This window comes from Xiphias gladius, unplaced genomic scaffold (genome assembly GCF_016859285.1).
Source record: "Xiphias gladius isolate SHS-SW01 ecotype Sanya breed wild unplaced genomic scaffold, ASM1685928v1 HiC_scaffold_678, whole genome shotgun sequence".
Classification (NCBI taxonomy): Eukaryota; Metazoa; Chordata; class Actinopteri; order Istiophoriformes; family Xiphiidae; genus Xiphias; species Xiphias gladius.
In genome coordinates this window covers 64,445-77,000 of record NW_024402385.1, presented here as the reverse complement: position 1 = coordinate 77,000, position 12,556 = coordinate 64,445, and the positions used below count along the sequence as shown (strand labels likewise).

Here is a 12,556-nt window from a genome sequence, read left to right as displayed (position 1 = left end):
GTCCGTTCCACTGTTGCGTTACAGTACACAGTGGTGGAATATTTGAAACCAGCCTTGTCAGTTCCACTTAGTGTGGAAGTCATCTAAACCGCTTCAGTCCTCATCGGTTGCACAGGTAATAACTACCTTGTTCTCTTCATTTCTGCTTTCACCTCCTGTACCCCTGCTCCTGTCCCTCTTGTCAATCAGTAACTGGGGCTCTGAGTCTGACGAGAGCCAGTCTTATCACAATGGAAACTCGGATCCACGTGGCTTTGGTGAGATTGCTGTCTTGTTGTACAACCAGTCAGTTAGGACCGAAAAAATGAAATATGTAGGTGCATGTCTGTATGTTTGTGTGTGGGCTCACGGAGGGAACAGTCACAGTCTACCTGACTTTTTCACAGGACACATTGGAATTGCAGTTCCTGACGTTTATGCAGCCTGTAAATTGTTTGAAGAGCAAGGAGTCACATTTGTCAAGAAGCCAGATGATGGTAAGATGTGTCATTTTAGTGAATATAAGGTTTATAGACAGATTAAATGGATAAATCTTGACAGCTTTATAATTAGGATGCACACTTGTGGAAACTGAAGTTAATAATGTTTATGTATCTAACATCATATGTACAATAAATTTTCTGTCCCCCTCCCTTCTCTTATTTTTTTATTCTCAGGTAAAATGAAAGGCTTGGCCTTCATTCAGGACCCTGATGGCTACTGGATTGAGATCCTGAGTCCTAACAATATGGTGTCCATTACTTCGTAAAAACTGACAAGTGCATACTTGTCTGCTGCAGTGCGTAGAGGCCGGACCTGCTGTGGCTTCACTGGGAGAAAAGAACGTTTGGGTTTAGCGAAGAATTTAGCAACCTGCGCCAGAGAGCCGAGGGCAAATGGAGCGGGATCAGTTGCACAGTGACAATGGGTGTGCCTTTGCGTGGGCTGGACTAGTATCGGACAGTTGATAGGCAAATAGATTAAATACCAGAGTTATCGCTATGAATGGCAACTACTTCGTGCAGCTGTCGAGTTTGTCTGTCATCAGTTTGTACGTGTTTTCAAAAAGTCATGCTGAAATAAAGCGGTATTACTGTTTAATAAATGTGAAAGCCACCAATCAAAAGAAAAGGATTTGTTATTTCTTTTAGTTCTGAGAGACAAAGAAATAGTAATGGTATACTTGCCAAAACAATCAAGGCCACATCAGTCAGGATTATGATTATTGCAGCAACGATGAGGAGACTTGGTTCCGGATGTGCAGTTTAGTCATAAAGGGGAAAAATACGATTTACAGTATTTAACCTTAAGAATTAATTGTAAAGTCAAATCTTTAAGAAATCATTCCCACATTAAAGACTTTTCAAAAAAAATTAAAAAAAATCCCACTTTGTGCAGTCAAGTAAATTAAATATTTCCACTTTCATTTATATTATTAAATCAGTTAAAAATTCAACATTATCAAATCTCAATTTCTCCTACTAAATATGAATATAAAATATGAATTTTGATGAATTTCTGACCCAAAAAATAAATTTACTTGCTGAGATCTTAGGATAAAGTTGTGCGTTTTTGTAAATTTGAACCAAATAAAAAATGAACAAAGCTTAGAATTATATTTACAATTACAATTTTCAATAAAATAATGCATTTTACTATTGTAATATTTCAATCTCAGCTGCGTTGCAGGCACCGAAAGGGACTCCTCATTTAGGCCTATTAATCGGTGAAACTATGTATCTGATTAAATAGACGTTAAACTCACCATGACGCTTAGAGCTGCTCCATGTAGACACACTGTGGCATAGATGGTTTATGTGCCTGCCTTTTAAACAGGAATTGGGAGTTCAAATCCCAATAGTACCTTTATGCTACAGCTTTGTTGCATTTCTTAACAACAGGAACACTAAAATCACTTTAACATAAGGTCCAGTTATTGTGGTCATAGGTGAAATCCCACAGAGCATGTTTTAGTCCTTCTGAATATTTCTTAAGACGTTACTGAAGTACTTCTCTGTAAAGGCTAACACGCTTTACTTGAAGAATTACTCAGAGAAGGTCTCAGGGTGTAGGTGCCGTGGCTTAGTTGGTCAAAGCGTCTGTCTAGTAAACAGGAAATCCTGGGTTCGAATCCCAGCGGTGCCTGTGTAATATTTCTGTGTTACACGTCTTGACAGTGGGAACCAAAATATCACTTTAATGTCAGGTCCAGTTTCTACAGCCACATGCAAAACACGACGCAGCCAAAAAGTTGCTAACCGTGGTAGTGTGAACTGCGGTCAGAATTTATATCCAGTGTTAATTCAGCCAATAACTATGTCGGCTGCATGCCTTTGCACTGGAGGTTTATCATCAGGACTACGACTGCCTTAGTGAAAGGGGGCACCACTTTGTTTGGATTTGTCTGTTGATGAGGACTGTGAACACAAGAGGACTTCCTGGTCTCGCTCTGCTTTGCATCACTGAACACGGTTGACTTGTGAGGATAAACGCATTTGAAGATTGAGTTTGTGTACGTGGTGGATATCCCGGTGAATGACTCGGACTGTCGTGTATGCGCGCTGCTCTGATTGGTCGGTTGAGGTGGAAATGAGATGATGTGGGAAGGAATAATACCGCCACATAATGCACAGCCCTCTTTCAGCCCTGTCTTTGAATGAGGAGCGTCCACTGCGCTGATCTCCCTTTGTTGGCGCCATCACTTTTGTGAACAGACCGAAATAAGATGCAATGACAGGGTTTCCTTCCCCTGTTTTACCATAGAAGCATGGTATTATTTATTACGTAAATTCCCATGAGAGTTAAATCCTTAACTGTGCTGTATGATGGTATGTAGAGACAGGCTGGTGGACATATACTCCAGGCACATAGCTGTTTATTTTTCTGTACATCTGTTAACCTTACAGATGAACCTTAGCTTTTCATTTTTGCTTGCAATAATATTTTAATAGATGATACTAAGAAACATTACTTTATGCATAAATGTAGTAAGAATGATTCTTTCTCTTACAACAGAGAGTTCATCCTCAGCTATTTCTTACCAGGAAAAGGGGACAAACTGACTATTTGTCTGGCTTGCCGCTCCTCTGTTGTAGCACTTCTCCCATATATCAGTGAAATTTGACTTTGCAGTCATCTTTAATATGGTTTGACTGACGGTGGCCGTCAGTTGCCAGAAGTCCCTCTGAGTGGACCTAAATGAGTGAATGGATAGATGGATGGATCAATTGATAAATAAATGACACGGTTTGTATTTATTGCATTGCGTTGCAATAAATGTAACGTACACAGTGATGCCTGAACCAACTCTACTTTGAAGCCTTTCTGAGGAAAAACATGGAGAGAAACATCACCAGTCTTCTCCTCATCCACCAGGTCTTCGTCCTTCTCGCTCCTCCACGTGCGGCGACTTCAGACCCGAACATTTCAAAGGTTGTCCACGTCTCCCATTGGAGGACCTGGTTTGCTTGCTCCTAACTACTGCAGAGAGCACTACAGTGACTTGGCCACCGTCGGAAATGCACAGGAGATTAACCAGCTTGCCACGTATGAAGGCTGGGCCGGTGTGTATAACGGGTCAGATAGTGTATGGAAATGGTCCAGTGGAGCTGAGAATACCAGATCAGTCATCTGGGATTTTGGTGAGCAGGATTAGAAGGAAGATAAGTATATTTACTGAGTGCCTTTCTCAAGTCTGGCTTCGGTGTATGCTTTTAATGTGTTCCACAATTTTAAGGGATTCAAATGTGTTCTAATGAAAATAATTAAAGAGCTTTTGACCTTAACTACAATGACTCTTGGCACGTTTGAAATGTTACTGTAGGACTATTTAGCCGTGCTAACTGCATATATATGGCAATGCCGGTCTGTCAGCTGGTCGGTCCACCACTTTGGTTAAGACTGAAACACGTCAACCACCATTGGATGGATTGAAATTTGGAAATTTACTTGAACATGATCCTGTGTGTGTGATGTGTTAGAATATTTGGTGGATGAAATGATTATTATGTTTACCAGAATGCTTGTGGTGTATGTCCATGTAACTGTTATTTCAGAATGTCTCCTTGTTCTTGTAGATGAGTGTTTACGATGCAATTTATATGCATTTACATATAAATGTGTGTTGAAAACTCATTTGATTCCCCACACCCCGCTGTTACTGTGAAAATGGCGTGGTGGAACCACTGGGTCTGATCATGAGAGCACACGTGCTCTTGAACTGACTAGCTAAGTCAAAATGCCAGTCAGCAACAATCAGGGGCTCAAAGGGAATGGCAGTGGCCAAATTTCTGGTCAAAAAAAAAAAAAAAAAGGAATCTGAAGAAGGTAATAAACCAGGTAATAAAGAGAGAAAAGGGGACAGGACAGTAAAAATCAAAAATCATTTCAAAAATCCAATAAACATGGACTTTTTGGTTGAGGGACCAAGCTTTAGCATACAGCTGTATGAAGCTAATGATAGATGTGAAATGTTTTTTTGTTGTGCACATGCATGACTTATTCAATTACACCTTCTAATAAGCCAGAGGTCTTTTTCACAGCAGACATTCTGACTTCTCAGAGTTGGAAAAGCACAGGAGCAACTAGTAACATGGCTGCGTTGTATTCAAACGTCTCAGTAAGCCATGACAGCGTGACAGTGAGCCATCCTTCATTTTATTGTTCACACGTCCAAATGTGTACTATGAAAAAAGCCTATCTAGTCTGTGGTTACGGATGCTCTGCGGCTCTGTTTCAGCAGTGACGTGGCTAAGAAATGTTGAAAGAAAGAGATCCGCACACGCCATTTCATTACTTGATCGCTAAGGCATATTAAGGATTTGTAACCAACAATGAAACCACTGGTTACAATTCTAAAAGCCCTGCCTTGTGAGACAGCAGAACCATTGTTTATCTGTTGAGTGGCTCTGAAGCATCTTCAGGGTCATCTGCATCACAGCTTTTACAATCTGAAGGTAGCACACACATGGAAATGTCCATTTAAAGTGCTGGTATTACACACACACACAGAGAGGAGAGAGAGAGGCTTGGGGAAGGGTGTAGGCAGTGGATTAGTTTTTCTCTCTCCATCGAGTTCAGTCAATCACCTCCAGTGTGTGTGTATTGCACCGACTGGTGTGATGGATGGTCATGGCTCCTCTAGTCCAGGTGGAGGCGCTGTAGGGCCAACAAACAGCACTGGTTTCTGAAGGGTCTCCGTCCAAATACAGAAACAACGACGGAGCTGTTGTATCGTATGAAGACATGATGTTTGACCGTGTGTGTCTTGTCCCAGTTGTCAGCGGATCAGTATAACGACCGGGTCCCGCTGTATTACTCAGGCTGCACTAGAGCGTCTATTCACAGGCAAGAACCCGCTGGGGGCGTCGACCTGCTCCGTTCCCGACCTGGGCCCGTGGGAGTACCGTGCCATACCACACCACACCACACGGCCCAAACATGAAACTAAACCTGTATTTTTATGAAGATTCATTTCGGATTCTTTCTTCAGCGACTGGCAGGAAGTTGTAGGAAGTAACTACATACTCTACATTTACTCAAGTACTGTACTTAGGTCCCAACTTGAGACGTACTTTTCTAAATCAGCGTTTCTATTTTGGGCTATTTAGGCTTCTACTCCACTAAAATTCAGTAGAAATGTACTTTTTACTCCGCTACATGTCTTTGACAACTACACGGTAAAGGCCTCAATGGTTAAATGTTGAGCTCTGTCCTCCTCATTGTGACTGTCAGAACAGACACGTTATTAGAACGGACATGAAGGTTCCACGTTCGCCATGTTTGCTGTTGCTAGGTGCTTCATTGCAACAGAAACAACCTTCCAACGGTCGGAAAAAGACGGTTTTCCTACTTTCACTCGACGATTTCGTTGAAAAGGAGACAGTTTGCATCTGGACATCTACTAAAGACCTGCTGTCACCTACAAGAGGGTTTTTTTTCATGGAAGATGGCAGATTTTGACACGTTTCAAAGCCATGTTGTTTTCAATGTATTTTGATATTGAGACTTGAGAATCTTCAGCATTCTCCTCTGCAAATGTCAGGGTTGGCAATATTTTCAGTTATCAGTGTAAATGAGTCAAATGGGACTGACGTTTGACTGTTTTGACTGAAGCTTGCATAAGAAACCAAAAGCTGCTTTCTTGGTTTGTTTTACAGAAGTCACCAAACTGTTAAACAAACAGGCAGGCTGACAAAAACGAATAAATATAATGTTTCCTATCCTTCAAATTTCTGGATAATAAAATGTATTGATAATAATTGGTATTGGTTGCGGCCATTCAGCATTTGTGTGATGGAGTGATACTATCTTGCCCAAGCTTTTCTGTGTGTTAATTACTTGACACACAGAAAAAAGGAGAAGACATTTTATACAACACAACTCTGCAAGAAATGAGCAACAAATATATACTAATAATATAAAGCATCCAGACTCTTAGCAGGACAAAGTGAAATAACCTAACGTGCATGAATGGCTCGAGTTATGTAATATTTTCTTAAACTCAGCTGTTTGGGCTAAAAGTTCAGATATTCACAGGGCCAGTGATATGTGAGGCTTTCATACTGTATGTAAGGCCTCTTTCAGTAGTAACACTTACCTGTTTGTATTTAATGAAATCAAATACATTTACATTTCAATTACAATTAAATACTCATATACTTTGTGCTAAGTATAATGCGTGACTTTTATTTTGTGAGTTTTATTGGAAGTATTACTGCAGCGTGGTGGTTTTGATTCAATGCTGTGATGACTTTTCCATTAGGTTATTAGGGTAAATCAGTTCCTGGTTTGTTTATGTGATGTGGAGCATAGGTTTAAAGGTTGTGTTTGTTTCCACCTTCAGATGGAGCAACGCTACCTGGACGATGGTTCTCATTCCAAAACCCCGGCCCCCAATTGGTAGAAAAGTAGCACAAATGGTTGTAGCGAGAGGAGCTGTGATAGTACTAGCAACATAGTTAAAAAAGTTAAAAACTGGTGCAGCCTGTTACAGGGGTCCAAACTGGGTAGGAAAAGAAACTGAACAGTAATAGAAAAGGAAGTATTACAGTAGGGAAGAGAAAGTATGTGAAAGAGAAGAAAAGACAAGAAGGAACATGAATAAAGAAAGGAGAGGGACCAAAACGAAGAAATGTTTAAAGAAGAGAAGTGAAGTGAAGAGAAGGGGGAAGAAAAGAAGAGAAAAAAAGGGTGAGATGAAAGATACAACAGAGAAAGAAGGGGAGGTGGAAGGGAAATAAGACGTGTGAACCCTCTCACGTAAAAGACAATGATTTCATGTTATCATCAGATTTTCAAAAAACGATGAATAATAACTTTGTTTACCTGATTTGTAAAGTCTTTAACTACAACCTGCTTGTTTTCCATTTGTCTATTAATAAGAAGGAGGAAAGGAGGAGGAGGTGGGAGGGAAACATGATGTTTGAACCCTCTCACGTAAAAGGTAATGATTTCATGTTATCATCAGATTTCATATATTGATGAATAATAACTTTGTTTACCTGATTTCTGAAGTCTTTCACTACAACCTGCTTGTTTTCCATTTTTATATTAATGAGGAGGAGGAGGAGGAGGAGGTGGGAGGGAAACATGACGTGTGAACCCTCTCACATAAAAGGTAATGATTTCATGTTATCATCAGATTTCATATATTGATGAATAATAACTTTGTTTACCTGATTTCTGAAGTTTTTCACTACAACCTTCTTGTTTTCCTTTTTATATTAATGAGGATGAGGAGAGGAGGAGGAGGTGGGAGGATACATGACGTGTGAACCCCTCTCACATAAAAGGTAATGATTTCATGTTATCATCAGATTTCATATATTGATAAATTGTAACTATGTTTACCTGATTTCTGAAGTCTTTCACTACAACCTGCTTGTTTTCCATTTTTATATTTAAAAGGAGGAGGAGAGGATGAGGAGAGGAGGAGGAGGTGGGAGGAAACATGACGTGAACCTTCTCACGTAAAAGGTAATGATTTCATGTTATCAACAGATTTCATATCATGATGAATTGTAACTTTGTTTACCTGATTTCTAAAGTCTTTCACTACAACCTGCATGTTTTCCATTTATCTATTAGAGAGGAGGAGGAGAGGAGGAGGAGGAGGAGGTGGGAGGGAAACATGATGTGTGAACCCTCTCACATAAAAGATAATGATTTCATGTTATCATCAGATTTCATATATTGATAAATTGTAACTATGTTTACCTGATTTCTAAAGTGTTTCACTACAACCTGCTAGTTTTACATTTTTATATTAATGAGGAGGAGGAGAGGAGGAGGAGGTGGGAGGGAAACATGAAGTGTGAACCCGTTCACGTAAAAGGTAATGATTTCATTTTATCATCAGATTTCATATATTGATAAATTGTAACTATGTTTACCTGATTTCTAAAGTGTTTCACTACAACCTGTTTGTTTTCCATTTTTATATTAATGAGGAGGAGGAGGAGAGGATGAGGAGGTGGGAGGGAAACATGATGTGTGAACCCTCTCACGTAAAAGGTAATGATTTCATGTTATCATCCGATTTCATATATTGATGAATAATAACTTTGTTTACCTGATTTCTAAAGTCTTTCACTACTACCTGCATGTTTTCCATTTATCCATTAGAGAGGAGGAGGAGAGGAGGAGGAGGTGGGAGGGAAAAATGATATCTCAACCCTCTCATGTAAAAGGTAATGATTTCATGTTATCATCCGATTTCATATATTGATGAATAATAACTTTGTTTACCTGATTTCTAAAGTCTTTCACTACTACCTGCATGTTTTCCATTTATCCATTAGAGAGGAGGAGGAGAGGAGGAGGAGGTGGGAGGGAAAAATGATATCTCAACCCTCTCATGTAAAAGGTAATGATTTCATGTTATCATCAGATTTCATATATTGATGAATAATAACTTTGTTTACCTGATTTCTGAAGTGTTTCACTACAACCTGCATGTTTTCCATTTATCTATTAGAGAGGAGGAGGAGAGGAGGAGGAGGTGGGAGGGAAACATGATGTGTGAACCCTCTCACGTAAAAGGTAATGATTTCATGTTATCATCAGATTTCATATATTGATGAATAATAACTTTGTTTACCTGATTTCTAAAGTGTTTCACTACAACCTGCTTGTTTTCCATTTATCTATTAGAGAGGAGGAGGAGAGGAGGAGGAGGAGGTGGGAGGGAAACATGATGTTTGAACCCTCTCACATAAAAGGTAATGATTTCATGTTATCATCAGATTTCATATATTGATGAATAACAACTTTTTTTTACCTGATTCCTAAAGTCTTTAACTACAACATGCATGTTTTCCATTTATCTATTAATGAGGAGGAGGAGAGGAGGAGGAGAGGAGGAGGAGGTGGGAGGGAAACATGACGTGTGAACCCTCTCACGTAAAAGGTAATGATTTCATGTTATCATCAGATTTCATATATTGATGAATAATAACTTTGTTTACCTGATTTCTGAAGTCTTTAACTACAACCTGCATGTTTTCCATTTATCTATTAATGAGGAGGAGGAGAGGAGGAGAGGAGGTGGGAGGGAAACATGACGTGTGAACCCTCTCACGTAAAAGGTCATGATTTCATGTTATCATCCGATTTCATATATTGATGAATAATAACTTTGTTTACCTGATTTCTAAAGTGTTTCACTACAACCTGCTTTTTTCCATTTATCTATTAGAGAGGAGGAGGAGAGGAGGAGGAGGAGGAGGTGGGAGGGAAACATGATGTTTGAACCCTCTCACATAAAAGGTAATGATTTCATGTTATCATCAGATTTCATATATTGATGAATAACAACTTTTTTTTACCTGATTCCTAAAGTCTTTAACTACAACATGCATGTTTTCCATTTATCTATTAATGAGGAGGAGGAGAGGAGGAGGAGAGGAGGAGGAGGTGGGAGGGAAACATGACGTGTGAACCCTCTCACGTAAAAGGTAATGATTTCATGTTATCATCAGATTTCATATATTGATGAATAATAACTTTGTTTACCTGATTTCTGAAGTGTTTCACTACAACCTGCTTGTTTTCCATTTACCTATTAATGAGGAGGAGGAGAGGATGAGGAGGTGGGAGGGAAACATGATGTTTGAACCCTCCCACGTAAAAGGTAATGATTTCATTTTATCATCAGATTTCATATATTGATAAATTGTAACTATGTTTACCTGATTTCTAAAGTCTTTAACTACAACCTGCATGTTTTCCATTTATCTATTAATGAGGAGGAGGAGAGGAGGAGAGGAGGTGGGAGGGAAACATGACGTGTGAACCCTCTCATTTTAAAGATAATGATTTCTTGTTATCAGCAGATTTCATATATTGATGAATAATAACTTTGTTTACCTGATTTCTAAAGTCTTTCACTACAACCTGCATGTTTTCCATTTATCTATTAGAGAGGAGGAGGAGAGGAGGAGGAGGTGGGAGGGGAACATGATGTGTGAACCCTCTCACATAAAAGATAATGATTTCATGTTATCATCAGATTTCATATATTGATAAATTGTAACTATGTTTACCTGATTTCTAAAGTGTTTCACTACAACCTGCTAGTTTTACATTTTTATATTAATGAGGAGGAGGAGAGGAGGGAGAGGAGGAGGAGGTGGGAGGGAAACATGACGTGTGAACCCGTTCACGTAAAAGGTAATGATTTCATTTCATCATCAGATTTCATATATTGATAAATTGTAACTATGTTTACCTGATTTCTGAAGTCTTTCACTACAACCTGTTTGTTTTCCATTTTTTATATTAATGAGGAGGAGGAGAGGAGGAGGAGGTGGGAGGGAAACATGACGTGTGAATCCTCTCATTTTAAAGATAATGATTTCATGTTATCATCGGATTTCATATATTGATGAATAATAACTTTGTTTACCTGATTTCTGAAGTGTTTCACTACAACCTGCTTGTTTTCCATTTTTATATTAATGAGGAGGAGGAGAGAGGATGAGGAGGTGGGAGGGAAACATGACGTGTGAACCCTCTGATTTTAAAGATAATGATTTCATTTTATCATCAGATTTAATATATTGATAAAATGTAACTATGTTTACCTGATTTCTGAAGTCTTTCACTACAACCTGCTTGTTTTCCATTTTTATATTAATGAGGAGGAGGAGAGGAGGAGGAGGTGGGAGGGAAACATGACGTGTGAACCCTCTCACGTAAAAGGTAATGATTTCATGTTATCATCCGATTTCATATATTGATGAATAATAACTTTGTTTACCTGATTTCTAAAGTCTTTCAGTACAACCTGCATGTTTTCCATTTATCTATTAGAGAGGAGGAGGAGAGGAGGAGGAGGAGGAGGTGGGAGGGAAACATGATGTGTGAACCCTCTCACATAAAAGATAATGATTTCATGTTATCATCAGATTTCATATATTGATAAATTGTAACTATGTTTACCTGATTTCTAAAGTGTTTCACTACAACCTGCTAGTTTTACATTTTTATATTAATGAGGAGGAGGAGAGGAGGGGGAGAGGAGGAGGAGGTGGGAGGGAAACATGACGTGTGAACCCGTTCACGTAAAAGGTAATGATTTCATTTCATCATCAGATTTCATATATTGATAAATTGTAACTATGTTTACCTGATTTCTGAAGTCTTTCACTACAACCTGTTTGTTTTCCATTTTTATATTAATGAGGAGGAGGAGAGGAGGAGGAGGTGGGAGGGAAACATGACGTGTGAATCCTCTCATTTTAAAGATAATGATTTCATGTTATCATCGGATTTCATATATTGATGAATAATAACTTTGTTTACCTGATTTCTGAAGTGTTTCACTACAACCTGCTTGTTTTCCATTTTTATATTAATAAGAAGGAGGAAAGGAGGAGGAGGTGGGAGGGAAACATGACGTGTGAACCCTCTCACGTAAAAGGTAATGATTTGATGTTATCATCAGATTTCATATATTGATGAATAATAACTTTGTTTACCTGATTTTTAAAGTGTTTCACTACAACTTGTATGTTTTCCATTTATCTATTAGAGAGGAGGAGGAGAGGAGGAGGAGGTGGGAGGGAAACATGATGTGTGAACCCTCTCACGTAAAAGGTAATGATTTCATGTTATCATCCGATTTCATATATTGATGAATAATAACTTTGTTTACCTGATTTCTAAAGTCTTTAACTACAACCTGCATGTTTTCCATTTATCTATAAATGAGGAGGAGGAGAGGAGGAGGAGGTGGGAGGGGAACATGACGTGTGAACCCTCTCATGTAATGATTTCATGTTATCATCAGATTTCATATATTGATGAATTGCAAATCCCTGTTTTCACAATTTCACCAAGTCTGGTTGTGAACTCTCTGCCATCACTACCACACGGTTGTTTTTAATTATTCTCTCGTTTGAACTTGTCCTTCATTTCATCTTTTTTCTCCAAAATCAAATATTAATTTTCACAATATAATGTTTGGTGGGTCTTTTTGTTTTTTTGTTTGTTTTTTTGTTTGTTTGTTTTACAATTTGACTATATCATCGAATTCAGAATTTTCGTTGACAGCCCTGTTTTCCACACATAGGCT

At 38.7% G+C, this 12,556-nt stretch overlaps 1 protein-coding gene and 1 non-coding gene across 2 annotated transcripts; both read left to right on the top strand.

Moving 5' to 3' along the window:
- Nucleotides 1-115: 115 nt before the first annotated feature.
- LOC120787822 (lactoylglutathione lyase-like) lies at nt 116-1,110 on the top strand (the record flags this gene model as incomplete). The annotated part of the gene is made up of 3 exons (XM_040123369.1): nt 116-257; nt 387-476; nt 657-1,110. Coding segments are annotated over 3 exons (324 nt in total), but the record flags the coding sequence as incomplete, so codon positions are not given.
- Nucleotides 1,111-2,050: 940 nt separating this feature from the next.
- Nucleotides 2,051-2,124, top strand: trnat-agu. Its single transcript has one exon. It is a non-coding gene; the product is annotated as a tRNA-Thr (tRNA).
- The last annotated feature ends 10,432 nt before the right edge of the window (nt 2,125-12,556 follow it).